At 54.8% G+C, this 27,173-nt stretch overlaps 1 protein-coding gene and 1 long non-coding RNA gene across 4 annotated transcripts; both read right to left on the reverse strand.

Moving 5' to 3' along the window:
• LOC116454406 (glutamine synthetase) lies at nucleotides 1–18,172 on the reverse strand. 3 transcript variants are annotated; one of them, XM_032130978.1, is made up of 7 exons: nucleotides 17,781–18,172; nucleotides 5,828–6,003; nucleotides 5,093–5,254; nucleotides 3,251–3,397; nucleotides 2,281–2,408; nucleotides 1,047–1,246; nucleotides 1–765 (listed from the first exon to the last, which is right to left on the reverse strand). In XM_032130978.1, exons 2-7 carry the CDS (start codon nucleotides 5,991–5,993, stop codon nucleotides 444–446), a joined length of 1,125 nt encoding a protein of 374 aa, XP_031986869.1. In that variant the 5' UTR covers nucleotides 5,994–6,003; nucleotides 17,781–18,172; the 3' UTR covers nucleotides 1–443. The 3 variants fall into 3 exon arrangements, with proteins under 3 accessions (XP_031986869.1, XP_031986868.1, XP_031986866.1); XM_032130977.1 differs by lacking the exon at nucleotides 17,781–18,172 and adding an exon at nucleotides 6,119–6,222; XM_032130975.1 differs by lacking the exon at nucleotides 17,781–18,172 and having other exon boundaries at nucleotides 5,828–6,047.
• Nucleotides 18,173–19,837: 1,665 nt separating this feature from the next.
• On the reverse strand, nucleotides 19,838–26,214 carry LOC116454461. The gene is made up of 2 exons (XR_004244105.1): nucleotides 25,244–26,214; nucleotides 19,838–21,697 (listed from the first exon to the last, which is right to left on the reverse strand). It is a non-coding gene; the product is annotated as an uncharacterized LOC116454461 (long non-coding RNA).
• Nucleotides 26,215–27,173: the final 959 nt, after the last annotated feature.

Raw genomic sequence — 27,173 nt, forward strand, 5'->3', positions numbered from 1 at the left:
TTGCCACGGCATAACCCAGCTGCCACGCAGCCAGGAAGATTATTTATTATAATTTCCTTGCGACAGAGATATGGAAAAAAAAGCACCCACCCTCCCCAGGTGCCAACAGCAGCAGCTGCAGCATCCACATTGGGATCTATGTACATCACAGTGTAAAGTCCATTCGGGAAAAAAATTCAATCCAAGTTTTAAAAAAAAAAAACAAAAAAAAACCAAAAAACCTCACGACCTAAAACCAGGAACCAGAAAAAACAAAGTGGTTGAGAAAATAGGTTGGGCCCCTCCCTGTTGCTATAAAATACGTATTTCTAAGGCCACGTTTCACAAGAGCAGAAGCGAGGTTCCTAAAAAGAGTCTGAGCTTGCAGCCGAGGACACTGTACAGGGACAAATCCCACGTGAGAAGCTACTGTAGGCACGAGAACCTCCACCCAGCCCGCAGCCTCAGTGGTCAGCGTAGTCCTTGGTCTCCACCCCGGTCTCATTGAGCACCGTCGTCCTCATGATGGCCTCGGTGACCGCGTAGGGGTCGCAGTTGGCTGCCGGCCGCCGGTCCTCGAAGTAGCCGTAGCCATCCTGGCCCACCTGGCGCGGGATGCGGATGCTGGCACCTCGGTTGGCCACGCCGGCGGAGAACTCAAAGATGTTGGAGGTCTCGTGGTGGCCGGTGAGGCGCCGGGAGTTGTCCCTGCCGCCCCGCGGGTCGTACACGCAGATGTGGTAATCGTGCCGCTTGCTCAGCTTCTCGATGGCAGCTTCGATGTGTCTGTGGGAGAGGAGAGGGGGTTCAGGAGGTCCATTTGGGGGGTGTCACCCCCTCCTCCTGTGCAGGGACAAGGACAGCCCAGGGGACACCCTCATAGGATCAGCTGCTCTTAAAATAATGAGCTGGGACAGCCCCAACCGTGCCTGGTGCAGCCACACAGGTAGGGAGACACTTCCACATGGCCCAGGACACCCCCAACCTCCCCAGGTACATCCCAGGGAGCCCTCCAGGACTCATTTGAGTCCTGAGACTCCCCCTTGAGACCCTCCCCTAGGACTCACTTGAGACCCCCCTCTCTCCGCATCTCCTCGGTGCTGTAGTTGGTGTGACACCCGGCGCCGTTCCAGTTGCCGGTCATCGGTTTGGGGTCCAGTGTGGCCACAACTCCAAAGTCCTCGCAGACACGGTGGAGGATGAAGCGAGCCATCCAGAGGTGATCCCCCATCTCAATGCCTTCACACGGGCCCACCTGGAATTCCCACTGGAAAGGGCGAGCAGACGCACAGGTCAGTATGGGCAGGTGGGTGCCTCCCCAGCCACCACATCCCTGCCCCTCCCAGCCTGGGCTGCAGCTGAATGTTACCCTTGGGAATCAGCAACAAGGACAGGGAGCAATGAGTCAAGCAACAGGACAGCTTTGGCACGCAGAAAAATGGGAATAAACTGCTCATGACGATGTAGAGCAAATCAGAAGGATTTTAGTTTAAAACAGAGGGAAATAAGCACCACGTCTGACCGAGGCTGGTGCAGGACCCCCAACCCACACTGCAAACAGGGCAGAGGATTAACGAGGAGCCTGTTAGTCCTTCCCAGGGCTGCTTCCTGCCCAGCTGGAGCCAGGGTTGCACCACCCATGGTGACTAAGCACAGGGTGACGTCTTGACGGCTGCTGGCGTGGAAGAGCCGGAGCCCAGGATGTGGAAGGCAGCCAAGAAGGACCCTGAAGAAGTCGGGGCAAACAGCAGGGTCGGTAAAAGTCCTGTCTTGGCTCCACTGCAGATAAGCCCCTGCTTATCACCGCCACATCAGCAGCAGGAGAGTCAGCGACCCAAAGGTGGTCAGTCTGGCCACCTGCCTAATGCAATCAGGGACTCCTTCCTGCTCACACCCAGATAAACCCAAATCCTCCCAGCTGCTCCCCTGGGCCATGTCCCATCCAAGTTTCCCAGTTCCCAGGCAGCAGGACAGGGCTCAGACCCCATCACTCCACATGGTGCTCCCACAGCCTGTCCCAGCTCCTCTGTCCCCTGCATCCCCACTCCCATGGGGGGCTCCCAACTCTGCTCTGCCTGCAGAGCTCAGGCTGAGCTGTGCGAGGAGCTCGGGGTGAGTTATGAGAAAATCAAATGCACATTTCCATTCTAGCAGTGCAACTGCTCCCATCCAGGCAAAACCGATGTGAGGAGTGACTGGATTTGGGTTTCCAGAGGAGCTGGGGGTTGCTGGGTTATTCCAGCCTCAGGATAACTCATATCCATCACTGGGAATGGGCTGCCTAGGGCCATCCTCACATACCTGGGAGGGCATCACCTCTGCATTGGTGCCACAGATCTTCACCCCCGCGTAGAGACAAGCCTTGTAGTGGGACTCCACGATGTCACGCCCATACACCTTATCTGCTCCAACCCCACAGTAATAGGGGCCTGGAAAGAACAAGGAATCACCACCCAAGGAAAGCTTTGTAGCATAATTCCACACTGCCGGGTACCTGCTGTCACGGGCAGAGGATTTATGGGAATTAAAATGATGTTTCTCTCCACAGGACATCAAGCCACTGACCCCCAGCTGCAGGACCAGCAGTGTGAGCAGTTCATCTGTGCAACCTCAGCCTCATATGGGCAGTTAAATAAGACTTGTAACACATCAGTTGGGAGGTGGCCTCGAGATAAGGAAAGCTTGGTCTGCCCCGGGGCACCTCCCTGACCCTCTGAGCACATCAAGCATCCGAGATTGTTCTGACAACAGCTGGCATTATTCACGGCTAGGAAATCCAATTCGCTGGGGTTTGATATCTTTCCTATTCAAGCAGGTCAGGCAAAGATCTTCTCCCCGCCTGGGGGAAGGGAGATGTTGCAAGCGGCCGGTCCACACAAAAATCAGGTTGGGAAACCTCTGGCTGTCTCCCAGGAGGCAGCTGAGGAGCTGGCTCGCTGCTGCAGGAGGGCACAAGCGCCATGCCAAGCCCTTTCCCCAACAGCCACGGGGAGGAGGTTTTTCCAGCCCAGTTCTCCAGCCCTTGCCAAACAAGTCGTGCAGCTGAGCTGTTTGTGCAAGCAGGGTCCGGCGGGAGCGGCGTGGCCACCCGGCTCACGTGAGCCACGGGGCACCAGGTGCTCTCGGTAAACAGCTCCTACCTGGGGTCATCCCTGACAGCAAAGCTGCACCGAGCTTGGGGATGGGGGAACTGCCACCATGCAGCACCCCACAGGCAGCAGGGTGGGAGGTGAGGGGAGATTTCAGGCTGGGGCAAGGAGGGAGTTCTTACCCTGCGGGCCGGGGAAGCCGTTGTCGGGCCAGCCGTAGGGGTGGCCGTTGATGCCCAGCAGCGTGTACTCCTGCTCCATCCCGAACCAGGGGTGGCTGTCCTTCACCAGGTCCATGACTTTCTTGCATGTGTGTCTCAGGTTGCTCTCTGGGAGCAGAGAGGCCTGGGTTAGAGCCGTGCTGTGAGCCAGCACCCCCCACACTCTGCTCCAGCCCTCTCCGAGACCAAGGCTCCACCACTGCCAAGCGCTTCCCACAGAAGCCTTAAGGAAATCATGAGTGAATCCCCCTTCCTGCTCACCAAATTCCTCCTCGAAGTTACTCCATCACCAGAGCATCAGGTTAAGAGGGTTTAATTACCCTATTCCCCAAACCACTGCTGATGGTCCATGAGCACCCTCTCCTCCTCTTACTCACTGAGAGACCAGGAGCTTTACCCCAGCCCCATCCTACAGGCATTCAGCAGACCTGGGATCAGGGACCATATATCTTCCATCACTCCTTCAGCCCTCATCCTCATCTTAATTATCCCTTATCTTTCTCCAGCTCCATGGTTTTGGTTAGCATCCAGACTGGCTGGCCCTGCCTTGGCCTTTCAAAGTGCTCAAGGCAACTGGGGCTTTGCCAGGAAAACACAGATATAAGAGAAGAGTCCAGACATGGGACAGCATGCCAGGCACGGGAAATGAGAGCTTGGACCAAGACAGCAGGGAAAGAGGCTGAAAAACTGCTGTGACAGGGACAGGCAGGCTCCAGGCTGCACATTCTGCCTTAACTTCCAATAAAGCCTCAGAGCAGCTGGGGAGAGTAGGGCTGGAGGGAAGCAGTGGGAGTGGGAAGCGAGAGAAAGAAAATTTCTTCCCCTGAGCCCACACAGCCCTTACGGTCCACAGAAACCCACCACGGGGAGGGCTGGAGGGTGCCCCCCTCTCGCCAGCAGGGCTGAGCTCTCTGCCCCGGGAGCTCCAGGATCAAGGGCTCTCTTTACAAACTCCTCTAGTGGAGGAGCTGCCGGGCAGGAATCTCAACCAAGACACTTCCCCCCACCCGTGGCTGAAAGGCAGGGCGCTGCTGGAGGAGGAATCAGCCCCATCTTTCACCATCCCTGCCCGCAGCCCCCGCTCTCCCGGCAGAAGTGCATCACCCGCAGATGCCCTCTCCCTCCCCCTCACACCCAACGGGACACAGCCTTGCTCGAGTGGCAAATATCCCCTCCGGGAGCCCCTCAGCGCGTCCCTGCAAACAGGCTCCTCTTCCTGTGTCTGGGGCTTTATCAGAGGGACAAGACGGACTGCAGACTTGTGCGGCTGCAGACTCGGTGATAAGACCGAGAGCCGGCGCGTTCTGGGGCTGTTTGCAAAAGGTCACTCTGAGCGAGCACACGCCATCTCAGCATCTTCTCCTTCCTTTTCTGCAGCCTCCCACCGGCGGGGAGAGCAACCACAACCTCGGCAAGCTATAACCCCAGAGGGGAGACCAACCACAACCTCGGCAAGCTAAAACCCCAGAGGGGAGAGCAACCAAACCTCGGCACGCTAAAACCCCCGCACTTCCAGCTCCTGCTCCCCCCAGGGCTGGGCGAGCTCGGGCCCGAGAGCCGGGCGACGCCTTTGGCGAGTGCCGTGAGTGAGCTCCACGTCTCGCTGCTCTTCTCCTCGCCCTGTGCCACTAAAACAGGTTCCTGCAAGCAACCACCGCCACCAGCGCTTGGATTTCGGAGCCTCGGGCCAAGTGCTCGGCGCTCAGCTGCGCCCCGGGGCCAGCGGGCCCGAGCAAGCGGCTCCTGGGGGAGGTGACACCCTAAATAATAGGGGGGTGACCCTCGGGAACTGGGGGTGCTCACCTGCGGGTTTCCTGTTGTACTTCAGCACTTCGCAGAGCACCAGCTTGTTGGGGTCCAGGCAAAAAGGGTCCCTGAACATGCAGACGGGCACCAGGAACATGTCACTGTTGGAGCCCTCTGCCTGCGCCGTGCTGGAGCCATCGAAATTCCACTCGGGGACATCTGCGAGGCAGGAGGGGGACGGAGGAGGGAGTGAGGTTGGGAAAAGGTCCACATATGGATTGTGCCAAGTGCTGGTGGCTTGGATCCAGGATGGAGCACCTAAAGGGCACTGGGTTCCATGGGATGATGGCCACAAAGGTTTTCTTGCACATCCCCGGAGCCCGTGGGTGCTCCCTGACCCTCAGTGTGTCCACCCCCCCAGCACCATCAGGCACGGGCAGGATCAGTCCCAGCCACTCCACCTCCCTCTGCCAAGCCCCATCCAGATGCCGACACGTCTCCATGCCTGCTTGCCTGGTGGAAAGGGGCGAGGACCTCATCCTTCCCTTCCCACCCAGCACTAATAGCAGAGATTAGCGGATTAAGCAAACCGCAGGGACGCAGGCTGGATATTTACCCTGCTGCTCGGTGCAACCCCACCGGGCAGCTGCAACAAGTATCACTGGTGCCACGCAACCAGGCAGAGCCCGTCCCAACTCCCACCGCCCAAAGCATCCCAGAACTTTTCCCAGGCGATGCTCAGGGCCCTCCATCCCGCCACCCATCACCCTGAGGGACAAGCAGCCGCATTACCTTCGATGCTCTTGGGCTCCTTATCAAGGGTCCTGCTCTTGCAGCGCACTCCCTCGCCGCTGCCGTCGATCCAGACGTAGGTGACCTGAACCCTCCCATCCTGGGGCAGCCTCATGTACTGCTCCCGCACCAGCTTGTTCAGCCTGGAGCTGTGCGACACCGACATGGCGACGGCCCTGCGAGGGCGCACAGGTGAGTGCCACATCACCCCCGGCCCATCTCCCCACGGGGATTTCACAAACCAACCTCCCAGCCCAAAAAAAGCCGCCCCAACCCCCCCACCCCGGCTACCTCCCCCAGCCAAGCGGAGCGGCCCTGGCGGGACTCGAACCGGCAGCCTCTCGCTCACCGGCCCCAGCGCTGCCCGCGCCCGCTCCGCCCGCGCTTTAAGGGCGCCCGCGGTCGGGGGCGGTGCGGAGGCGGCTCCGCCCCGGGGAGGCAGCGCCGGGCCCCGGCCCCCACCCCGGACACCCATTGAGGACGTTTAGTATTGTTTTCTTTTCTTATTAAAAGTACTTATTAAAAACGACAGCTATCTCATGGCTAAAGCATCAGTTTATTTAAAAAGTAGTGAGTTACTGGCTAAACAACTTATTGTTTGTTAAAAAATAACAAGTATTACTCATTGAAAATACTATTTACCACCTTCCATCCCCTCTCTGCGTGTGTCATCCCTCTTGGCCTCTTGTTTTCGTAGGGTTGCCCTCTTACACGTGTGCAGGTGCTTTTCCCCCAGCTCTGCTAAGTTGCTGTGGGGTGAGGAGCTGGGGAGGCTGCTGAGCTGTGCTCCCCCCAGCACCCCAAAAGCCTGGCTGGGACCATGCCCTGGGGATGTGTGATGGAATGGATCTGGGTGCCTGCGTGGTCCTGGGGACATCAGTGGCAACGAGATCCCCGGAGACAAGGGCAGCCCAATCCCTGGGGACAGGAGGAGCCAGATTCCCGGGACAGGGGCAGGCAGATGCCTGGCAGCCCTACCACTACCTCTCTCACCGCATCCTGCCCTGGACACCCCAGGAATGACCCCTTCCTCCCCCGGCTTCAGCCCCGCCGTGGCTGCAGGGCTGCGTTTGCCCCCAAGGCTTTCCTGCGAAGGGAGGAAAGGCTGAGGGCTGCAGGGAGAGCTACTGGGAAAACACTGAAATCTCCTACTGCAGCCCTTCCCATCTATAAAGCGCCGAGCTAAAGTACAGTTTTTAAGCACCAGAGAGTACTAAAGTCTCTTTAAACCCCCAAACTATCCACGCTCAGCACAGGCTCTGCTGTGATTTACAGTCAACTAAAAATCCTCAGCCAACAGGTGTGAATTTGGGTCGATTATTTCAATATAGCAGCAATTTCCACCTATCGAGCCGAACGCAGATCCAATTAGGTGAATTAAACGCCTCGCTGCCTTCCCAGTTTTCCATGGATCCTGCGTGAGAGGCTCCCACGTGTCAGAGCAGAGACCCCAAACGTGCCAATGCACAACCAGCACGGGCACAGCCCGTGCCATCGCCTCCGGGGGTTATCTCAAACACTCCCGGATTTTTTTCTGGGAAGAGGGTAAGATTCCAAACAACTTCCCAGCAAACTCGGCGGAGGAGTGCACCTCGACTCTCCAGCCTCGGGTTTCAAGCAGTTTTTCGATGTTACAAAAGGAGAAAAGGCTTTAAGGCATGACTGGGCTCTAAAGCAGCTGGGTTTTTGCTAATTCCCCCTGTTCTTAAGGCAGACTCAGGCTTGTGGCTGCCTGACTCACCCCCAGGAATGTTTTTCTGCAAAACAATAAAACATCTGCACCAGGGCAGCTAACAAAACCACTCCACGGTTGATTGCCTCCCCCAGGACATCTCCTCCCCGGGCACTGACCCAAGACATCGGCTCTGTTTTTCTTCTGAAGGTGTTTTGGTCCCGCAGGCAGATAAAGAATCGGGAAGAAATCTGAAAGCACTTGGGATTGCACAAGAACCAGGAAATGAGATTGGCGGCGAGAGAAGCAAAACTTAATTAGCAATTTTGGTGACCAGGCGGTGACATCAGTGGCAGCAGGCTGTGGGCAGGCCAGACGTCACCCACCCCACAACTCGTGGGTGCTGCCCTGAGCAGAGCACCTGGGAAGGAGGTTGGCATCCAGGGATGCGCCCAAGGTCCCTGAGCAGCGGTGGCAAAGCCAAGCAGGTCTCCCCCATGTCCTTGACGCTGCCCTGGTGACATTCAGGGTCTCCTGCAACTGAAGATGGGGTGCAGCTCGAAAGCAGCCACCTCCCTCTGCGGGGTATCTTAGGGACACATCCATGAATGTGGTTGCAAAGCTCAGCATTTCCTCATTCTTCTTTGGAAACCGTCCCGGGACAGGAGGAAATGCACCCCTTGGTGCAGCCATTTCCCGGAGGCCTTGCAACAGAGCTGGCGCCGTGCCGGGGAGGCGTCAGCGGCTCTGCCTCGGCTCCCTGCTCCCATCTCCATCTCCATCCTGCCTGGGGAGCTGGAGCCCGCGGGACCGGCCTCAGGGCTGGAGAAGCAGGGGCTGATGCTGAGCAGGAAGCACGGAGATGGATCTGCATCCCTTGGGAAGCGTGGCAAACCCCAGCCGAGGAGAGGGGAGCTGCCTCCCCAGAGCCTGAAGCGCTGCGTCCTTCACAGGCAGCAGGGCCAGCACCGGTGTGTTCATTGTGATACGAGGGTTCAGCCGAGACCCTGCACCTTCCTGACTCAGCTGGCTATGGGAGAGCCTCATTTTATTCCCAGTGAAAGCTCTGGCTTCCCTCTTGGATGTGCCCACCTGTGCAGAAACAGCCTGCAGCTTGAGTGGGCTCAAACCAGGGAGAAATGAAACAAAATGCAGGCTGTGCTAATGCTCACCAGAAACCTGGCTTGGGAAGCAGAGATCCTCTGTGAACAGCTGGAATCACTGAGCATCAAACCACCCAAAAGGGGAAGACAGAACCAGCACCGATACTCCCTCACCTGGTCAGAGCCCACCCACCCCAGGAGGGCAAACATGGTGGGTTTGTGGTGTTTGGGGACAGAAGGGACAACAGCAGCCTGTGGGTGCACAGGTGTGGAATCATGGAGTTCCTAAGGGTGGAAAACATCATCGAGTCCAGCTGTTACCCCAGCACAGCCAATGCCATCACTACACCATGTCCCCAAGTTGCCAATGGTCCCATCCCTGCCCAAACACCACCCCTGAGGCAGCTCGCCAAATGTACAGAATTATTTCATACCAAAAAGGATTTTAGTGAGCAGGAAAGTGTTTCTGCCGTATAAGGCTGAGCACCTGCTTAGTCAGTTTTTCCTGGGATCAAGCCTTACCTCACCACAGCCTAATTCCAGCCATTTCTATAGCAACAACTCTGTTACACCAGTAACAGCGAGCACGATTCCCACCTGCATCCTTGAGGCTCTGGAATAACATTTCACCCCAAACAAGCCCACGCTCCCTGCAATCACCGGGCTCCTGCCCGCTCCCTCCACACCAGGTACAGTAAATATTAACCACCACGAGGCTCCCGACTCAGGGAATCAGTGACTGGCCCAAGGTCGGGCAGGCGGCGGAGCTGAGGGCAGGAAAGCGAGCAGGGGTGTCCTTGGAGAAGTAAAAGGTCACAGACGAAATCTCCGGAGGACTTTGTGGAGCCCGTTCAGAGCTGCGGCTCAGAGGGGTTTCTCTGCATGGAGGACAGCAGGGAGAGAAGCTGATTCTGCTTTGCTGCTACAGCCCGGACCAACCATCACCTCTGGTGTCCTCTGGGATGTCATCCCAGGGCCCACAGGGATGCAGCAGGGCTGTTCCCCTTCCCAGTGCCTTTTTGGGGGGCTGATGGATCAGTCTGCAGGCAGCGATGCCTGGAGAGCCCTCCTGGGGAGACCTGGCCAAGCCCTAAATACTCCCAGTTTTTATCTCTCTGACTTTGAAGCTTTATCAGCCCCAGCACTTTCAACCTTGCCAAAACACACCAAAGACGTTTTTTGCTTTGATAGGAGTAAAAAATCCTTAGGAAATTCTTCAGATTGAAAATCTTCAGTAACACAACAACGTTTTACCACAAAGGGGTTAAACACGGACTAATTTACCTCCTGGGGTGACTTTTTACACCTTCCCCGTGGTGCTGCAGCAGAGCAGGGGGCTGGGCCTTGCCTGTCAGATCCCTCCCCACACCGGCCCAAGGGGGATCATCCCTGGGCACAAAGCAGGGATACTGGGGTGAAGAGTTTGGGCTTTACTCTAAATCTTCCTCCAGGATTCAGGAAGCCACTCAGAACTGAGGGAGTTTCTCCCTGGTCGCTAAACCTCCAAAGCATCTCCCAGAGACCTGGACCACGGAGCCCCATGGGAGAGCATTCCCTCTCCCCGGGTTGGGTGATTTTTGTCCTGCCAAACAGTTCGATGGGGAGATTAGAGGGAAGGCAAAGAGCAGGATCGGCAGGAGGAGCCCGGCACAAACACCATAAAGGGATTAGAGGGGCTGGGGGCAGAGCAGGCGGGAGTTTTCCTGCGTACACTGCGCTGGAAGAGACGGCTTCTTCCAGCTGAGGAAACCAGGGGGATGCTTTGGGGGAAGGGGGTGGCCCAGCAGGGCTGCTGGAACGGGCTGGGAATGTGCTGGGATGTGGCAGGAGGCGGCCGAGGTGGGTCAGATCCATGCTGAGGGGTCCAGCAGAGACCACCCAGTGGCCAGGGGGGCTGTGCTGGCATTCCCCTGTCCCCAGTACACACCCACTTTTACACTTTTCCTGCAAAACAGCTGAACTGACAGTTTTCCTTTACAGTTAAAACACATTTAGGCAACAGCAAATCTCCTTAGATTTGCACCCAAACCACTTTGCCTTCACTCAAGTAGTGCTGCCACACCTTTTTCTGTGCACACACATATAAATACAGGCATATATGACATATAAATACATACTATATGCACGCACACATCATTCTTTACGTCATACTTGAATATGCCTGGGGAACCCACAGTCCCAACCCAAGCAGCTCTTCAGTGGCCACCAAAGCACCCAGCACCAACGCTGTGAGGCTGAGATCCTTCCACTCAGACAGGATCCCCTGCAGGGATTAGGAACCCCAATCCCCTCCAGGGGCTCCCCTGCAGCCTCACAGGTCTGTGGGAGCTGCAAATGCAAGCCAAGCTCCCCCACAGCACAGAGCTGCATTGGGGTGTGCTTGCAGAAAGCTCTTACAAATTATTTTTGCAGAATCACAGAATCAGTGAGGTTGGAAAAGATCCTGAGCCTCCTTTTCTCCAGGCTAAACAACATTTTGGAGGTTATTTTCAGCTTGAGGGATGTGTGGACATTTGTAAGGGTGAGGCTGCTCTCCACAGGCAGCAGAAAGGGCTCAGAGCAGAGCTGCCCTGAGCATCCCCACTCCTCCAGCCCACAGACAGAATAAACCCCAGCTATAAACCCCAAACAGCTCCCCCCCAACAGGCTTTCGTTTTAATATCCTTTGTAATCCTGTGACAGTGACTTGGGGCTGTAGGAAAAGAAACTGGGGGAAAAGGACGTGGCACATGGCCAACCTCAGGAAACCAAAGGGAGAGGGAACAATCTCCGGCTGAACAGCTATACTTTGCTGATTGTTGAGGCAGGAAAAGCAGCACAGGCAGGAGTAGGAACACGAACCCCATTGGACAGGGGAACAGCTGGGCTGAATTTCACCCAAACCTTCCCTGGGATCACTCACAGCCAGGAAGGAAAAGCTGCCTGTGGGACACAAACCAGGGCTGCCCCTGGGAGCAGGTGGTGGGGGCCAGGGCAGCCCAGGGCTGCTTGGACAACAAAAAGGATCAGATTCCCTGTGATCTCTGCAGAGAAGGACCCAGCAGGCTCTGACTCACACGGGGAACTTCTTTATCATCTCTTCAGAGAGAGAAACCACCGTGAGCTGGAGCTCCCCACAATGGAACCAGGAGCCCTCTCCCACGGGCTTTCACCCAGCTCTTCACTTTGGGAAAGGACAAGTGACAGAACGAGAGGAAAGCTGCGCCAGGGGAGACTGAGATTGGATGTTAAGAAAAAAATGTCATTGAAAAGGTTGTAAAGCACTGGCACAGGCTGCCAGAGAACTGATGGAGTCACCCCTCCCTGGAAGTGCTAAAAAAAAAAATGTGTGAATGTGGCACTTGAGGACAGGGTTTAGTGGTGAGCAGTGCTGGTGCTGGGCTGACAGTTGGACTTGATGATCTTAAAGGTCTTTTGCAACCTTAATGATTCTATAATTCTGTGGTTGCTGCCCTGTGACATCCCTCCCCAGAATCCCGGAATGCAAACCCAGGGAATTTTAACCAACAGCATTTATTTCAGCACAACTAAGTATCAAAAACCTCAACGTGCACCCAAACTCAAATAGCAGCAGAGTGCTCAGAGCAGAGTCTAAACAAGCAGAGAACCACCAAAAGGTTTAACTCCCTTTTAATGTAAACAGAATTATCAGCACCAGCAATTGATGCAGCCGGGCAGGCCTCAGCCTCCTCGCCCAGCTGGTTTCATAGCCTGCATCCTGTTTGGCAACCCCATTTTGCAGCCTTACACAAATGCAAAGCTTTTTCACTTCCCTCCCTGCCCACACCGAGCCCTGCTGCTGCCAGCAGGGCCTTCAAACCAGTGGCACTTTGCTTGTCCGAGTCATGAGGCGATTTTTCCCAACAAAAGAGGAGGAGACTCCTCACTGGTGGTTTTTTGTTTTCTCAGTGCTTACCCAAACCCAGTGCTGCTTTCCTCAGCAACATCATCTCCTTGCGATCACATGCTTTCAGGAGCTGGGATTTTAAAGGGTAAAAAAATGAACGAAGCGCTTTCAAGGCAATTTTAGAGCTTGCAGCGTTTGGCCTGCGATGCACAGAACAAGGCTGCCTTGAAGTGGTGCCGTGTCTGAGGCCTCCAGTGCAGCTGGGTAGGTATTTTGGGGGAAAAAGGTTTGTTTTCTAGGGAAAAGCACCTCACTGCCAGCTGATTGCAGGCCTCTTCGCAAAGAAAAGGTAAATTCTGGCAGGTTCATGCAGGGTGAAGCAGCCAGAGGTGCTTCAGCACTTTGGGCAGTGGGTTTGAACTTCAGAGGCTGTAACTCCATCCAGATCCTACAAAGGCAGAACCAAAAGCTCCCCTTGGTAGGGCTTTAATGGGAATTTAAACCAAACCCAGAGCCCTAGAAATCCCTTGTTCTTGGGGAAAACACTCTCTAAGCACTTCATTTTGGCCTTGTTTAACTCCTTTTGTGAGTAGATTGGTCCTAAAGGAGTTCCTTTTGCTTCCCAGCAAAGCATCCCCATCCATGCTGGTTCCCATCCCCTTCCCAGCTGAGATTAGGCTGATCAGGTTTGTTTTCCTGCCACAGCAACAGCCACTCCAGAGTTATCATCCCACCTGGGTGCTCATCCCGAGCTCCCAACACGATCCCTCTCCAGACAGAGACCCAAATGCAGCTTCTGTCACTGCCCAAATCTTGGGGAGCTCTCCCAGATTGGAGCCACCAGATCGGGGTGAGCTGGCAATGATGTCCCACATCCTCACCTGCCCCTCATCTGCTGCCCAGCATGACCAGGGACATTTTTGACCCTGTGGATTTACCCTTCCTCAGCAGCCAAACCTAAACCATCAAACTGGCGACATGGGGCTGATGAGCCCTGAAGGGCATGGTCACGCACAGCAGCCCCCTCTGCACCCCCAAATCTGAGCCTGCAGCCTGGCCAGTGGGGCTCCAACCCCCCAGAATGTCTGGAAATGCCCCAAAACATCCAGAGCCAGTCCCTGGGAACCTCTGTGTGCAGCTGGAGCAGTGACACAGCTGGACTCAGCCTCCCCAAGCCTCATCCCCTTGCCCTATTTTACCCCCTAGGATGGAGCACATCCCTCCAGCACCTCCTTTTTCAGCTGCCCAAAATTTGGCAGCAAAATCCCCTTGCAAGGATCAGCTTTGTCTCTGCTTCCCCTCTCACCTGCATCTCCACAGCTGCCGGCTCCTGCACTGCTTCCCACACAGCCGGGGCACGGCTCTCACACCCTAAATCAACCCCCTCTTCCACCCTCCGGCCTCTCCAGGCTGCAAAGTCACTAATTACCCCTTGGTAATGAACACAAAGAGCTCTGGGACGTCCCTGATGGGCTCGGTGTCATTACAGGTGTCATTTCCCCGGTGCCCAAGATGCTGCTGAAGGCAGGGGCTCTGCTGCCCTCTTGGCTCAAGGCTCAGGTGGCCACAGAACAAGCCAGGAAAAGTCACAGAGAAAAGTCAAATTTATTGTTCTGTGGGACCAGGAGCTTGTAAAAAACTCATCGTTTTTCAGCTGGGCTGGGCTTGGAAAGGCTGGTACCTGCCTTGGGGGAGAGAGGTGCTGGGGCCAAATGAACATTGGCATTTCCTAGGGGTAAACTGAGGTGCAAAGCAGCCACCGATTGCTCCATTCCCAGCAGAAATGGATTTGGGACGTTTTTTGCTCATTTTGGAGGGACTGACCCCAGTGGGGGCCACAAGCCAGCTCAGCACGGGGCTGAGCACGGGGCAGTGGGACAGATTTCAGTGAATAAGGGGGTTTTTAACCAAAACTCATGCCTGGGACATCCAAAGGCACCTTTTCACACCAAGCCCTCTTGTAAATATTTATCCTGCTCCAGCCTCCACCAGCGAGCAGCCCTGGAGGTGCTGGCAGGCTCGAGTGGCCTCTTGCCAGGACAGGATCTTTTAAAACTGCTTTTGTTTGTGCTCAGAGCAGGACAAGTCACCAAGGTCCTGGTTGGTGGGTCTCAGGGGATGTGGCCTTTCAGTTTCCAGCCTCTGCTCCCTGCAAGTCACCCTCGATGATTGACTGGCCCACAGATTTTCCCACGGCCGTTTTCCAGCTGTTTTGGGTGCAAAATAAACTTGAAAATGCATCTCATCCCCTGCAATGCTGCAAAGCTGATTTGGTGATTTGGAGCCCTCACTCTTGGGGCTGGAGGAGCAGAGAGAGAGAGTGGATTGAAAACTGGGGGAGTGGTTGGGTGGTGATGGGTGGCACCAAGTTTAGCTGGCAGCCAGTGACTGATTCTGTATCCCAGGGGTCAGTCCCAGGAATCCTGGCTCCAGTCCTGATTAACATTGTCCTTAGTGATCTGGATGATGGGGCAGGATGTCCTTTTGACAATTCTTGCTGTTGACACCAAACTGGGTGGGCTAGGTAATGTGCCAGAGGGTCGTGGTGCCACCCAGAGGGACCTGGACAGCTGGGAATGGGGAGGCAGGAATCTCACAGAGTTCAACAAGGAGAAATATAAAGTTCTTCTTCAGAGAGGGACAAGCACCAGCACATGCTGATCAGCTGGAAAGGCAGGAAATGACCTGGGGGCCTTGGTGGCCACTGACTGGAACTGAGCCACCAACAAGGGTGGTGGCACCCTGAGCTGCCAGGTGTTGCCTGAGGGAGTTGATGTTCCACCCTTGGAGATGCTCAAAAGCCACCTGGACATTGCACTGCTCTCTTGGTGACCCTGCTTGAGCAGGATTTTGGCCTGGATGGCCTCACAAAGTCCCTTCCACCTCCACAGCTCCGTGGGGGAGGAATAAAGCTCAGTCAGAGCGGGATGAGTTTTGGCAGGGCACCTTCATCCCCGCTGCGGCGAGGCTCTGCCAGCTCAGCAACAGGAAGCACCTTTGCAAGTCACCACCTAAAAATGTGGGTAAATGGCCCCTGTTGCTGCTGGGCAGGGGGCTCTGGCAGCCCGGGCTGCCCACACACCAGACTGGCACTGCTGGGATCCCACAGCAACCTTGGGGCAGATCCTCAGCCCTGCACCCGGGGCTTTCCCCAGCCCTGCGTCAGCAGCCTCGAGTCCTTCCTCCCACGGGTGACCACTGGGCTCTGAAATCACGAGAAACCTCCCAGCCACTCATTATCAGTATTAATATGCAAATAGTTGATGTTTCCCGGGGCAGGAAGGGTTGTGGGAGGACCAGGGAATGCGCAGAAGGAAGCGTTTGTACCCGTAAGCTTCTGCTGAAACACTGAGGTGTGGCTGTGGGATCTGCTCCTAATTCCCTCCCAGCAGTGATAATCGGGATTAACCAAGGAATGGTGTGGTCATGCTCCTTACAAGCACACGAATCCATCTCAGAAAGGCATAAGGAAATCACCTGAAAATACTACAAGCGTAAAACCATTTTCCTCAAAGTGAATAGGGACCATATTCCCAGAAGTTCCTTTAAATCAAACGTGTCTGGAATGGAAGGATTTTACTGGAGTTACTAAATGCTGAGTAACTGCTCAAACTGAGGAGAGACCATAGGGTCTGGGGGGGTGCTTAGGGTAGGTTTTGGGGTTTAAATGTAGCCTGAGCTACCACTGCTTGCAGGGCTATAGATATACTTTAATTCCTGGTTATTTGCCATGCCTGGGGGCAGCTCTGGGTTTCACAGCTGCCAGTCCCGAGGGAATCACTAATGAACAGTTAGTTAAGAATAAAAAGGTGAATGTTGACCCGCAGAAGTGTTTAGGACCAGAATCGTTAGAGTTATGCTCCCTGGTGGAATGAAAAGGGATTATCCTGATTCAGTTCCTCGCTATCCCTTGCTCAGCTGGGTGTTGAAATGTGAGGCTTCTTCTGTTTGCTGGCACTTTGGCAAATGTGGGGACAGGGACAGAAACTTTTCCCACAGACATAAACAAACATCCCTTATTTATGCCTCAAATCACGAACCCAGAAGTATTTCCTCCTCCAAGTAAGAGCCCAAATCCAAGGTGTTTGCTGCTACCCACAAGCCTCAGGCAGACTCTGGGCCCTGGCAACGGGATTTATCCAACAAGAGTGTTCTGACAGCAGGGAACAACACCTTTCCTCTGAGCCTGCCAGGTGCACGAGAGACACAAATTCAATTAAGCTTCAGAGCAACCCTGGTGAGGCAGGCAGGTGGGGATTAATCAAGAAATTAATTAGTACAGAGAAGCCAAGTTAGAAAACAAACCTGTCAGTCACTTCTGCCCTGCCCTTGATAGCGAGTTCTGGGATAAACTGGTTATTTGGAGGCTGACATTAGACCCCAAACCCAAAGTGGAGTACTGGGAAGAAAAACCTTGTTGGAAATCCCAACTATTGCCCAGCTCCTCTTGGGAGATGAGGAATTGCTTCCTCTCATCCTCTCATGGCAGCACTCACTGCAGCATTTTCCAGAAACCCAGAGAAAATCCAGGTCTCTGTGCCCGGCTTTGCTGATGCAAAAAGCAAATCCCAGTTACTCTGTTAACTGCAGGTTTTTCATTGGAAGAGGCAAGATGGAAAGGGGAAGGACATTTCAGGCAGATTTGGGGAATGGAGAAGTGAGGTGTGAATCCTGTGTCATGCTCACGGGTTGAGTCTACAGCAAATCCTAAAAATAAACCCTGACTTCCAAGCTGTTGCCTTACCTCTCTCTGTCTCCTGGCTCTAGTCCTCATTTCAATCAATCGAGAATTTTGAGTGGTAAGAATGACACCCAGGAATTACTACAAAACTTGAAATGGGCTTTAACTTAACAAGACAAAGCAGAAAAAAAAAATGAAAGAGTTAATTTTTGTTTAACTCGATGGGGAGTCACACAAACCATTGCCTGGAGAGCAGCAGTAGAAATGCCCCATCCCTGGAAGTGTCCAAGGCCAGGTTGGACATGAATTGGAGCAACCTGGGATAGTGGAAGGTGTCCCTGCCCATGGCAGGGGGTGGAACAGGAGCTTTAAGGTCCCTCCAAACTCAAACCAGCCCGGGGTTCTGTGATTTTATAATCAGAGCTGATCTGGATGTGGAGGGGAGGAATCAGGACCCACATCCAGCCCTGCAGCTTCGAGCATGGCAGAGTTTTTCTCACCCTTCATGTATCAAACCCCTTCACATATCCCAGCCCTTACAACCCCAACAGCATTGGGCTGACACCTGTGGAAAGCTTTGCCTTTAGAAATAGCTCCTGTTAAAGCAGAACATGAAAAAATCATCACCCAGAGCTACAGGGGACACTTACCCTGTCCTCCCACGAGGGCCAGGCCGTGGTGCAGCCGCTGGCAGAGCAGCAGAAGCTCCTTCAGACTCCCCAGGCAAGAACTGAAGGGCAGGAGGAGGCTGCACAGCGGATGGGAGATTTCAGCAGTGAAACTCCAGCAGCTCAGACAACTGCAGGCAGCAAAAGCAGCAGCTGGATTACCACAACAGCTGGGTTTTGCTCAAAATCCCCCAAAAGCAGGAGCCTCTGGGCTTGGAGATGCCGGTGAGTTGAGCAGAGGCAGGGATGGAGGCGAAGGCGTTGTTTGGCCCCGCCGGGCGTGGGGAGCAGGGTCTGGGCACGGCAGGAAGCACCGAGGGGTGCAGAGCTCAGCAGGGCTGGGCTGACATCACTTCCCAAACCGCTGGGCTGACACCACCTCCCAAACTGCGGCGGTGCCAGCGGGTGAGTGACCACAGCAGCAAGGCCAGGTGAGCTGGGCAGCCAGTCAGGGCTGCTGCAGACACCCATAAGTGTGGGCAGCTGTGACCTCAAGGGCAGAATTTGACACCAACGGGGCGTTGCAGCTCCCTGGCTTGCCCTCAGCTGCAGCACTGAAATCCAGCAGCTGTGGGTGCAGTTTGGCCCAGTACAAGCTGCAGAGTGGTGGGATCATAAGCTCTGGATGGGGAGAGGTGTCCCCAAGTCACATCAAATGCCCCAAACAAGCACCATATGGTAGGCCAGAGAACGGGAATTTCTGAAAATGTCTTCCCAGGCAAAAGGAAGTCCCGAGAGGGCTTTGCTGAGATGTTCAGAAGATGATCTCCGGTTTGTGGGCTCCAGCAGTGTCCTGATCCGAGCCCAGCCTGTGAAACTGCCTCCACCTTCATTTACACCAACCCTTCTCTCTGTAAGGCAGGACACGTCCACAGCTGAGGTTAAAAGCCCAGAAAGTGAAATCCAGATGCTCCATTCCGATGAATTCTTTAGGACCCGATGGAAACAGTCCCTGCAGGAAGGTTAATCCATGGATGGTCCAAACTTGATGCTTTAAAGCCTCCCTGAGCTCTCCTGTGAGCAGCTCTGGGGTGACCGGGACTTTCACTGACTCACTGTGAAAGGGCTGCAAACTTAAATTCAGCTAAAAAGGAAGTTTCTGACAAAAGTGTGGTTTAGGGTGCAGCCCACAGAGTCTATTTTGAGCAGGGCCACCAGCCCCCACAGCCTCCTGCCCCAGCTGAAGCCACACGAGGTGACATCCCCCTGTTCTCCCCTTCAGGGGAATCTGCACATCGTGACCTGGAGCATCCATAAAGTGCTGCTTCACATCTTTTTTGGGGTATTCTGGGGTGTGTGTCTTCTTTTGGACCAAACAGCACAGCTCAGTGCAGTGGCTGTGCTGGTTTGGGGTCAGAGGCACTGCTGGTTACAGCACCTTCGGGGGATTCTTGGGAATTCCTGTCCAGAGGCATTCCTGGTGTATTATGACATCACAGCACGGCCCTTCCTCGCTGAGGAGTCACCCCCTCTCCTTCCTTGGGGAAATGCGTGTCCAAGGGTGCTGAGGGGTGCAGAGTCAGACCCAAACCCCTCAGGGGGCTGAAGGTACAGACAGGTGCCCACTGGCCACCCTTGGCTGTGTCCTCCTCACCCTGGACCATTGGTCAGCCCAAATGCCAAGGGGAAGGTGAGTCCCCACAGAGTCTGGACTCAGCTTTGGGTTTCACCACTCCCTCAGGTCTCTGGGGGTCCACACCACTGCAGACTGGTGGATCCTGAGCTCTCCACCACCACCAGCTCCCACCCCAGGGTACGTTCCTTGGGCAGGACTTTCTCCAACAGAGCTGCAGAGTGACCTGAATATTAAAAAACCCAAACCAAACCTACAACCACCACCCGAAACAAGGCTCTGGGTGGCAGTCCTGGGTTCCTCTGCATTAAAGGTGAGAACACAAACATTTGTGCTATAAATTCAGCTTTTATCCATGCTGGATCACCACCAGCTTCCAGCCAACACCTTCACTGGGTCCCAGGCTGGGAAAGCCAAAGCCGGCAGAGAGACACAAGGGCTGCAGGAGAACAGAGACAGTCTGAACTCTGTGTGTGTAAAAGAATTTATTGGGAGTAAACAAGTTTATATTTACAGGGATAAATCCAGCATGTGATCATCAGGGCAAGGCAGTCCTGGCCCTTCACCCTTCCTTAAAGGTGCATCTCTCTGTCCCTGCTCAGTCTGTCTGTCCTGCTGAGGCTGGGAGCCCAGCGTGGTCCCTGGGGCCAGTCCTGCCCTGCCCTGCTGCAGGAATTAACTCAAACCCTTTTTCCACAGCCAGTGCTCCCAAACTCCCACGGGCTCGGGCAGAAGAGCAGGGAGAACATCCCCCAGACACACACTCAGCTCCGGGGAAGCAAATTCCCCCAGCACACAGCAGCACTTCCTGAACGTTTTCCCTCCTGACACCTTCTCCATCTGCTGCTGTCGCTTGGACCTGCATGGATCAGGACAGGGGAACAGAGCTGAGGCACAGTTTCACAGAGTTTATGCTTTGAAATGTGCAGAAACTGTTCACAGCTACTTCTGCCTCCCTTTTCAAAACCATCTCAACACAAGGCATGAACTTCAAGGTAGAAACTTCATTTCCCCTGGGTGAAAGTAGAGATTTACATCCAAATTACTGCTCCAGCCTGCCTGGGGGAGAGGATTGGGATCTTCCAGCCCTGGGTGACTGAACAAACACAGCATCAACCACCAGGAACGATTTGCAAACAACTGAGCAGCAGACAAACGTGCAAATGTATCTGGTGGCTACTTCTGGATAATGAATGCATAATCTATTCCGACTCCCCTTCCTATCTGCTTCTGGATAATGCATCTGTGAGCCTGAGTCAGGCTCACAAATGGTTGGCAACGAGGAAAACAGGCTGTGTTTGAGCCAAACATTATGTTCAGCAAATAAGGAACAGTTTGGCCACGGGCAGCTGCTGTTGGAGCCCAGTGTCAGAATCCCTCCCGTGCTCCACGATTCCCACCCTGCCCACAACAGCTCTGGGGGCTGCAGGGTGCAACAGCTGACTTCTGCCTCTAAAATCTGATTTTATGCCTAAATAGCAGAGTCTGAAAGAGCACTACGGTGTTCCTTCCCCACCTATCTGCTCATTAGAAAGTGGCTCTTACATTTATTTGCCTCAGCTGCTGGGAAGGCTCCAAAAATGCTAATTCCAAGGCCAATGCAGTAAATTGCATTTGGTGGCATAACCCTGAGTCACTGGTTCAGGGCATTTTTCCTCCTCTTTCCTGGATTAACTCATTTTAACAAAGGTGAGGAAAAGCAGAAAAAAAATTTGCAGGCTCTTAGTGCATGAGACTTAACAGGGAGCCAGCATTCCCAAAGTGCTGTGACTTCTGGGTGTCCCAGGGGAGGCAACTTCTCCTGGGAGTGGTGACAAACTGGATACTGAAGGTTTTCCAGCCACTTTGGGTAACGCTGCTGCCTGGCCACGCGGTCCTGGAGCGGGAGGAGAGGAGCCTGAAACCACTGGGAGTCTTCCCAGGGCTGCCCACGCAGGAGCAAATTCCATTTTTCCCCTGGGAAATCTGCTCTCCATCCACTCAACCCTTGGGGAAGAAGGAAGCAAAGTCACACCTCGGGCTATGCCACTGCTCCACAGTGGCTCCTCAGCAGGCAGGGATGAATCCCCAGGAGGAAGGGGCTCGTTCCCTCTCAGCCCTGGAAAGCTGCAGGATGCAGATCCCTGAAGGATTCTCTCCGTGTATGAGGTGCTGCAGACCCTGAGGGGTGGCTGCCTCTGGCTCAGCAGTGTCCCCACACTCCCAGATCCGTGCTCAGGCTTTCCGGATGATCCTTCCCGGTTTCCTCCAGTCCCGGTACCTCTCCCTGCGCACGGAGTGCACCAGGGGCCTGGAGAAGCTGGAGGGGGCTGATCTGGTGGTGCTGCTGGTGAGGAACAAAGCAAGACATCGTTACTGGCGTGGGACAGGGCTGGGGCACTTCTACATGCAGTGGAGGCTCCTAAAAGGACAGGGAATTTTGGTTCACCACCACCAAGGGATCAAGTGCAGGATTCTCCTGCAGCCCCTGATGCTCAGGATGGGCAGAGAACCAGGGCTGAGCCTCTCCTGTGCACCTGATGGGTGATGGGAACCTTCCCTGGAGGTCTTGGAAAGAGCTGCTGAACTACAGGTGCAGCTCAGAACCCCCTAAACAGAGCCCCATAAACCCCACGAACAGACAGAGCCCCCAGGACCATCCCCTCTGGCCAGGGGGGTCACTGGAACCAACCCCCTTCAAAACCTCGAGTATCTTTGAGCATCTGTGAGCAGTCTTCCTTAAAACCACTAAACCCAACAGTGCGAACTCCTGGCACTTCTTTGGGATTTTTGCCACCCTGGGTTCTCTCAGGGAGTGATCCTGGGGGTGAACCAACATTCCATGAACCAAGCACACCCCGATTCACCACACCACGTGCAGAGAGGCCCAGGACAGGGTCACAGAGCCCTTGCAGGGCCTGAAGGAGCTCCAGGAGAGCTGCAGAGGGACTGGGGACAAGGCATGGAGGGACAGGACACAGGGAATGGCTTCCCACTGCCAGAGGGCAGGGCTGGATGGGAGATTGGGAAGGAATTGTTCCCTGGGAGGGTGGGCAGGCCCTGGCACAGGGTGCCCAGAGCAGCTGTGGCTGCCCCTGGCAATGTCCAGGGTCGGATGGGACTTGGAGCAGCCTGTCCCAGTGACCCTGTGGGGTCAGTGGAGTGGTCTTTACGGTCCCTTCCAACCCGACCCAGCCTGGGATTCTGTGACAGATTCCCCCCCTGCCCACAGCGCTGGAGGAAAGGCGAGCAGGGAGCGCAAGGGACACGGGACTGTGCCGGCAGAGGCTGGTGAATGGAGCAGGGGCGGGGGAGCCGCCAGCCACGACAGGAGCGGAGGAAGACGGAGCTGTGGAAAAGCTGTGAATGTGAGAAAAAGCTGCCTCACAACAGAGCCTGTTACTATTCAACAGCCACAAAAGGAGGAAGAGCCCTGAAACCCGCCTGGGCTGAGGCTACAGTCGAGAGAGAGCACCATCCTAATTCCTAATTAGCTCGCTGCTTTATAATTTAATTCCCTAATTGGTGGAGGCGGCACTCAGGGCCCGTGGCAGGAGATGATGGAGCTGCAGCTCCCCAGCGCTGGCGCAGCTCCAGGCTGTGCTGGGAAGCAGAGTGCCCTCACATCCAGCTCGTCCAGGGAGCTGTGCCTTGCTCTTACCTCAGGGTTAAGCCCTTACAGAAAGGTTTTGGGTGGCAGCCTTGGCAATGTCTGCAAATCCTTCCTAAAATCCTACAACCCTTGAGTCCCAGATCACATCAGCACCTTGCTGTCATTCCTCCTGGCTGGAAACGGCACCAGCCCTGCCCAGGCTGCACTGCCACTGCCACCAGGGTTGGGCTGGGCTGGGCTGGGCATCCCAGGTCCCTGTTCTCACTCTGGAGCAGGTGCTGCCTTGGTGCTGTGCTGGTCCTGGCCTGGTGCAAGGCATGAGGAAGCTTTTTCCTGCTGCTGAGCCATGGCTTGGACTCCACGGACAACCAGGCCACAGCTGTGGCAGCTGTTTCTGAGCACTTTCTAAGCCCAGGACCACACTGAGGGATGAGCATTTGGCTCCAGCTGTGCTCGCTGGGCACTGGAAACCTCGTAGGCTCCTCAGTCAAGAACACCTGAGCATTACTGCAGCAGGGCTGTGTGAGCCCAGGCTGCACCGGAACCAGGGAGTTCACATGGGACCATCTTAATTCCACTGAAAGTGTTCCAATTCTTCCTGTAATTCTGCAGCTCTCTGGGTCACAGAGCTTCACCTGTTTATGGTGCAATCACTGAATTATCCAGGTGATCCACACAGCCCTGGTGGCTCTGCTTTCCCAAGCTGGGGGCAGCTGGAGGAGCAGCAGGAGTGGGGCTGTGACAGCAGGGTGGGCAGGGTGGGCTGCACACCCAGCTGGGATGGAGAGGGATGGGATGTCTCCAGGGTGTGGGGCCCTGCACAGATCATCCAGCTTGGTCCCACATCTTGAAACGACTCTGGGTGAGGCAGCAGCTCTTGGGGATTTTTGGTTTTGATGGGGTACCTAATTCTCTTTAAAAAAACCCAGTCTGGCAACATTATCCTGGCTGCTTGATGCAAGTTTGGTGTTTTGTGGCTTCTAGTAAAACAACTCCGGTAGGTTTTCTCTCTGGCACCAGGGTGCCACAGAGCTCAGTGCAAGTTGTGTCCCAATTCCTCCCTGCACTCTGCCTTGGGCACAGCGAGGAAATCTGCCTCTGACCTCGATCAGAATCCAGCCAGCCCCATCCCTTACAAGCTATTTCTGCGCTGTCTCCACCCATGGCAGCGTTCCCAGTGCTGATCATTTCACTTGCACAAGGTGCAGCTCAGCCCTGCTGCTCTGGAAATCCAGCCAGGGAATGTATTCCTGAACTGTGGATGAAGGGGCTGGGAGCTGCTGGATGCTGATTTCCAGCGAGCCATGGGTGCAGCCTCACACCAGCGCTTTCTGTTGGGGTTCTCATGGATGGAGACACCTCTGGGGGTGTTTGTCCAGCTCCAGGCACAGCGGGGCTGGAATTGTGGCTGGGAATGATGCACATCAGAGGATTAGGATAAGGACTGAGCTGAGAGCTCTGTGCACTCGAGCTGCAGCAGCCAGACCTGGAGCAAACTGGGTCACAGGAACCTTCTTAGGTTCAAAGCTCTGAGGTGTTGGTGTGACACGGCCTGAGATCTGGCAGGAGGTGGATTTTGGAGTGTGATTTCGTAATCACACAGCTGATGGAAGATAAGGAATATCTGATGTCCGGATATTCTTCCTGATAAGACCCCAACACCATTACATGTGAACAACACAATAAACAATGTTTGCAGGAACAGATCTGATTTTTAAAGATATGTAGCATTTTTCATTAATTGCCCTTATTTCTCCAGCTCATTTTTATTGTTGGGCAGAAAACAAGGGATTGGTGTAGTGGGCACAGCCCAGGGAGTGGGAGGAGACGGAGAGATAGTGACATGCACCGTAGTGATTTAACATGAAATGCTCTGATTGCAAGCAGTCTCTGGAGGTTTGTGCCTCATTGATGAATATCATGCATGAAGCGTAGCTTCTCGTGCTACCCACATTTTTCTCTTCCAGGTCTGGTGATTGGGAGCCTGAGTCACAGCAAATATGCTGAGTTACAGCACATTTCCCCAGAAAAAAATCCCTAAAAAAACCCCGGCCAAATGCCAGGCATGTTTATCAAGGCAAGTGTGTCAAATGCACAGGATGCTCAGACAATGCAGGCTCAGAGGATTAACAGCCCTTAATCCTCCCTCAGTGCAGTAATGCCCGGCAGATCAGACACGGACACATCCACCAGGAGCAGTGGGTGCACTCACAAACAACCCTCCCCATCAAAACACCCCTGAGCCGTGCGCCTTTGGGAACAGGACGGGCAGCAACTCACCTGGAGGACCAAACGGGACCCGCCTGCTTCTTCGGCTTGGCCATCTGCTTCTGGTACTCCATCCATCCACTCACCAGCTCGTGCAGGATCATCACGTAGAGAAGGAAAATGAGAATCCTGGGATCCATCCGTGGCACCTCGGGGTCTGCCTCATTGGGTACGGGTGACATTTGCTCGGGGGCAGCCGGAGGGGAGCCGCTGCTGCGGGCAGGGCTCCGGGAAGCCGCAGGGATGCAAAGGTTTTGCTGCGGCTGGAGAGCCGGCTGGGCTCTGTGCAGAGCGAATGAGCGCTGGGGAAATGCCCCGGGGGGATCAGAGCCCGGTGCCTCCGGCGTGGAGCAGCACAAACACAGCTCCGGGAGGGCTGGGTCACACCTTCGGGGGCTCCAGCCCTGTGTCCCCCCTGTCGCTCATGGCTTTGTCTGCGTCGCTCCGCAGCCGGGAGCTGCCCACACTCGGATGCAGGAGCAGCCGCCCCTCTCGGGTGGAGGGGAGAGTTGGCTGCCGTGCCTGAGCAGCGGCACAGGCAGAGAGCACTGTCTGGCTGCGAGGAATAAATTAAACCCCCAGTCAATCACTGGGGATTCTCCGAGCTGGCTCTTCCCAGAGCCTCAGGATTTGGGGCTGCACCGAGCCCGTCCTGTTTAGCAGTGTTACTCTTTTGCAGCTGAGAAATTTTTTCTCCTGCTCAGTTTTCTCTCGCTCTTATTTTGTTTTTCTCGCTATTATCCCTTACCTGAATCTTCAGCTGCTGTTTCCCCAGTGTGAGGCTCTGACGGGCTCCTGATGTGCAGGAAAGCTGCGGCCACAGCATCCAGGCTTCCCAAACCACGGCTCCTCTCCCAGCCCCTCAACCTCTTTCTGCTCAGAGTGGAGGATCCTGCTCAGCTGAGATCTGGTTGTGCCCCCAGAACACAGAATCCCGGACTGGTTTGGGTTGGAAGGGACCTTAAAGCCCATCCCGTTCCACCCCTGCCATGGGCAGGGGCACCTCCCACTGTCCCAGGCTGCTCCAAGCCCTGTCCAGTCTGGCCTTGGACACTTCCAGGGGTCCAGGGGCAGCCCCAGCTGCTCTGGGCACCCTGTGCCAGTATCTGAACACCCTGAGATCCCCTCAGCCTCTCCCTCTTTTCCTCTACGGACACAGTGCAATACTTGTGCCTGGAATTTCAAGCAGGATAAAAGCATAAGCCAGTCCTGCTAAGACACTTGTATGAACTAAACAAAAAAATGCCCTCTCAAGAATTGTTTTTAAGACCATCTTCCTCAAAATTTGTGTTACTCCAATGCAATCTTTCCATAAGTGAAATAATAAGCCCTCAATAACTAATTAGGATCATCCAGAACTAAACCTGTGCCCAACAGCAGAAAAGGGGGCCCAGAGGAGGGGCAAACCCAGGGACCCCCAGGGATCCTCCATCCCACAGCTCCTACACAGGGAGAGCTGGGCTTGGGGTTCCAGACGCTGGGCAGTGCAATTGAGGTGTGGCAAACACATCACAACCCTCCCACAAGAAACTCGCCACGGGGAAGCTGCTCCTCACCTGACCCAGCTCACCTCACCCACCTGAGGTCAGAGGTTTCTCAGAAACTTTTCCCTTGGGTGTGTAAGTGCAGACAGGTGTGCAGTAGCCAGGGCTTCGATAATTTCCTATTAAGTACCATTTCAATGCACATTAGGGAATGCTAATTCCATGACAGATCTGCATGTGAAATAAACCCATCAATGCCCCACACAAACGTGCACCTCCAAGTGCTGTGTGACTTTCTTCAGCCAACTCATGACAAGCCCAGAAGTGCTGAGTAACCCTAAATCGGGAGGAGAAGAGCTCGTGGAGGGGAGTGAGCAAGTGAATGAAAGCAGCCAGGACTGGAGGTGTTCTAGCAGCTCTGAAAATGGGAATATCTGAGGTTCTCCATGAAAGGATAG

Source organism: Corvus moneduloides, chromosome 21 (assembly GCF_009650955.1).
Source record: "Corvus moneduloides isolate bCorMon1 chromosome 21, bCorMon1.pri, whole genome shotgun sequence".
NCBI classification, from domain to species: Eukaryota; Metazoa; Chordata; class Aves; order Passeriformes; family Corvidae; genus Corvus; species Corvus moneduloides.

Excerpts from the sequence above, each read along its gene's own strand:
- LOC116454406 (XM_032130975.1), bottom strand. The coding sequence starts at position 6,032 with ATGTGGCACTCACCTGTGCGCCCTCGCAGGGCCGTCGCCATGTCGGTG. Across the intron at positions 3,398-5,092 it reads GTACAACAGGAAACCCGCAG|AGAGCAACCTGAGACACACA; the intron begins GTGAGCACCCCC and ends CTCTGCTCCCAG. Across the intron at positions 2,409-3,250 it reads CGGCTTCCCCGGCCCGCAGG|GCCCCTATTACTGTGGGGTT; the intron begins GTAAGAACTCCC and ends TGTTCTTTCCAG.